A 3,671-nucleotide genomic window follows, 5' to 3' on the forward strand; every position below is an offset into this window, starting at 1 on the left:
ATATATATACATATATATATACCCACATGCATGCTTCTTTCTATATGTGAGTATGCTTAGATATACGTATATATGTGGATATACATATACATATATATATATATATATATATATATATGTGTGTGTGTGTGTGTGTGTATATATATATATATATATATATATATATGTGTGTGTGTGTGTGTGTGTATATATATATATATATATATATATATATGTATGCATATATGTGGATATATATAAATATATATATATGTATATATGTGTGCATGTATATATCTGTATATAAAAATATATATTATGCTTGTGTGTGTGTGTGTGTGTGTGTGATTATTTCAATTATCTCAATAAAAACTTTTTCCAGATTTTAAACATGATTTGGTGTTTGCAATTTAGGATAAACCAAAGTCAAGTCTCTGTCAAATATTTTCTAATTTAAATAGAATATAATTTTCTTCAGCTAAATAGCCTTTCACTGTGTTCGTTTTTATTTTTATTTTTTCCCTAACCCTAACCCTAACCCTAACCCCCCCTCTTTTGCTTACATACTTTTTCCACACGTTATGTACACTCACATCTGAGAGGGGAAAATTTGAGGTGTTTTTTGTGTATATATAGATATTTTATAAGTGTTTTTATTTTGTTTTGTTTTCTTTTAGTCCTAATTATGAGATATAAAATATTTAGCATGAACTGCATTTTGGGAATTTTAAAATCTATTATCACCAGCAGGTTCCCTTTTTTTCTCTCACCATCTTCAATAATGATGAAGCTGTTCGAAGCTTCATGAGAGTAATGCGTGGTTATATGTGTCTGTGTGGGCAGGTGGTATGTGTGTGTGTGTGTGTATATGTATATATGTATAGAAATGTATGTATATATAATGTATGTGTGTGTGTGTATATATATATATATATATATATGTATGTATATGTATGTATGTATATATGTATAGAAATGTATTTATATATAATGTATGTATGTGTATATATATATATGTATGTATGTATCTATGTATGTATGTATGTATATATATATATATATATATATATATATATATATATATATATATATATATATATATATATATATATATATACATTGATAGTATATATTTCTTTGCTCCTATATTTATGTGTATTTGTCTTATTGTATATTGAAAAATATCATTATACGTGTTATATGTTGCATATGCATCACTATTACACATACACAAGCATGTTGTGAGGACGAAATTTAAAACAAGTTCTTACCGATGTAAGAAGTTTCTCTGTCTCATTTTTAAAAGTTATTCATTTTAGCTTATCTTATTGTATTTCATTCGATTACATTTTTTTCTGTCCCCTCTCTTTTTAAACTGATGAATAAAATATCGCTGTTGATCTTTTTCACCAGAGACAAATGCAGACACATAAATTTATATATAAACAAGTATATATAAATTTATACGTAAATTTACATATAAACGCATATATAAATACATGAATGCTTAAACAAATAACTAAACAGATAAATTAATAAATGGAAGCAAACCTTTTGTCATTGCTACTGTAGTTTTATATTTATATGTGACAAAATTATTCTAAGCTGCTTTACAAACTTTGGTGACTTGTTCTGTCTCTGTAATTTACACCTAGATTTTCTTTCATTAGCATCTAATTTTTCTTGATATTTCAATTCAATGTATGATATTGTTTAGCGATTCATACATCATTGTACACAGGATGAAGAAAGGCGGCACCAATGGGATTAATGTAAATCAAATTATAAATTGCTAAGTTCATAATTCCTCCCATTTTTCCCGGCTCTTCTTCCCCCTCTGGATTTGTGTGTGCTTGTATTATTTGCATATAAATTTTTTATAATGATCTTTTTTAGTGTTAAGTGGTGATAATACTGGTGGTGGTGGTGGTAGTGGTAATAGTAGAAGTAAGAGGTGGAGGACTTTAATGTGTTGTTGTTGTTGTGGTGCTGCTGCTGCTGCTGATGGTGATTTAGCAGAATCATTAGAGCATTAGAAAAAATGCCTTACATTGTTTGTTCCAGCTCTTTACAGTCTGAGTTCAAATCCTGCCGAGGTTACTATTGCCTTTCATCCTTTCAAGCTCCATAAAATAAAGTGCCAGTTACGTACTGGGGTCAACAGTAACAACAAAGATTCTCTCCCTACAGAACTGATAACCTTGTGCATGCAGGCACACACACACACACAAATTAGAAATATCCAAATTGTCTTGTCTCCATGTTAACGATACTTTACTATTGCTATTAGTATTGCTATGCTGAACCTTTCTGCGTTCGGATTATTCTGTCAAATGTAAAGCTTATTTATTCACATTGTTTTGAATTAATCATGGATTATCTTAGTTTCAGATTTTGATGATGTGACTTTTTTTTTTCTTTTTTTCTTTTTTTTTTTTCTTTTAATGATATAAGGTTGGTGTGAGGCCCGATCTGGTCAATTTGAACACAAAACAGGTAAAATATCTTGACCAGAACTAGCCAGCTTCACTAACGCTTAAACCAAACATAAAATTATTTTGATACAAGGATGAAATCTGCTTTTCAAACAGACAAATAAACTCACTAAAATCCAGAATGATTCCATTTGGAAACCACATTTAGATAAGGCAGGCCACTATGATTTTTCAAACCAAACTTTTCAATGTTGTTTTGGAACAGTTATGCCTTCATGTTTATAGCAAATGGCTCATAACGTGCATCTTTTGACACAAACTATGCAGGCTTTACATGTGTATTTGATAACTGAATATATTTTAGGGACACAAAAAATACAAGGGTAAACTTATGAGTTACTAGAATGTATTTCTTTTATATATATTTATATATGTGTGTGTATATCATTTGTGTATTATTGCTTATGTTTTTGTTGTTCATTTATTTTTCAGCCCCTCTCTTCCTACTCTGTCAATAGAAGATTTCCAAAGAGATGAGACGGTGGACTGCAAGGTTTGTATTCGTATAGCACCGAAAAGTAAAGGAAAATGCAATGAATTTTGGAAAGCGGTTTTGATATGTATTCTTTCATGTGTGAGCATGTATGTGTGTGTGTGTGTATATATGTATGTGTATATATATATATATATATATATATATATATGCACACGCACACGGATGCGATGAGCTTCTTTCAGTTTCTGTCTGCCGAATCCACTCACAAGGACTTTGGCCAGCCTATATATAATGTAAGACACTCGCCCAAAGTGCCACACAGTGGGACTGAACCTGGAAACCTGTAGTTGGGAAGCAATCTTCTTACCACACAGCTATGCCTGCACCTGTACGCACACACACAAAAGGCTTCCTTCAGTTCCTTCTGCCAAATCCACTCACAAAGCTTTGGTCAGCCCAGAGCTCTGTTTAAAGACACCCAGGTTGCCATACAGCAGGATTGAACTCAAAACCATTCAGTTTGAAATTGAACTTCTTAATCACATATCCAAGCCTATAAAAGCACATCATATGATGAAAATTCAAAAGACTCAGTGAATCTTCATAAAAGATCTACATAGGTGCAGGAGTGGCTGTGTGGTAAGTAGCTTGCTTACCAACCACATGGTTCAGAGTTCAGTCCCACTGTGTGACACCTTGGGTAAGTATCTTCTTCTATAGCCTTGTTGAAACAGATGTATATATATATATATATATATATA

At 31.0% G+C, this 3,671-nt stretch overlaps 1 protein-coding gene across 1 annotated transcript in view; it reads left to right on the forward strand.

The window, feature by feature from the left end:
* The window catches only part of LOC106883236 (protein MON2 homolog), a 690,047-nt gene that overhangs the window by 670,130 nt on the left and 16,246 nt on the right, over positions 1-3,671 (forward strand). Inside the window, exon 29 of the mRNA XM_052972014.1 lies at positions 2,907-2,967. Within this exon, the coding sequence (XP_052827974.1) occupies positions 2,907-2,967 (61 nt within the window). The remainder of the gene's footprint in view (positions 1-2,906; positions 2,968-3,671) is intronic.

This window comes from Octopus bimaculoides, chromosome 11, assembly GCF_001194135.2.
Source record: "Octopus bimaculoides isolate UCB-OBI-ISO-001 chromosome 11, ASM119413v2, whole genome shotgun sequence".
Classification (NCBI taxonomy): Eukaryota; Metazoa; Mollusca; class Cephalopoda; order Octopoda; family Octopodidae; genus Octopus; species Octopus bimaculoides.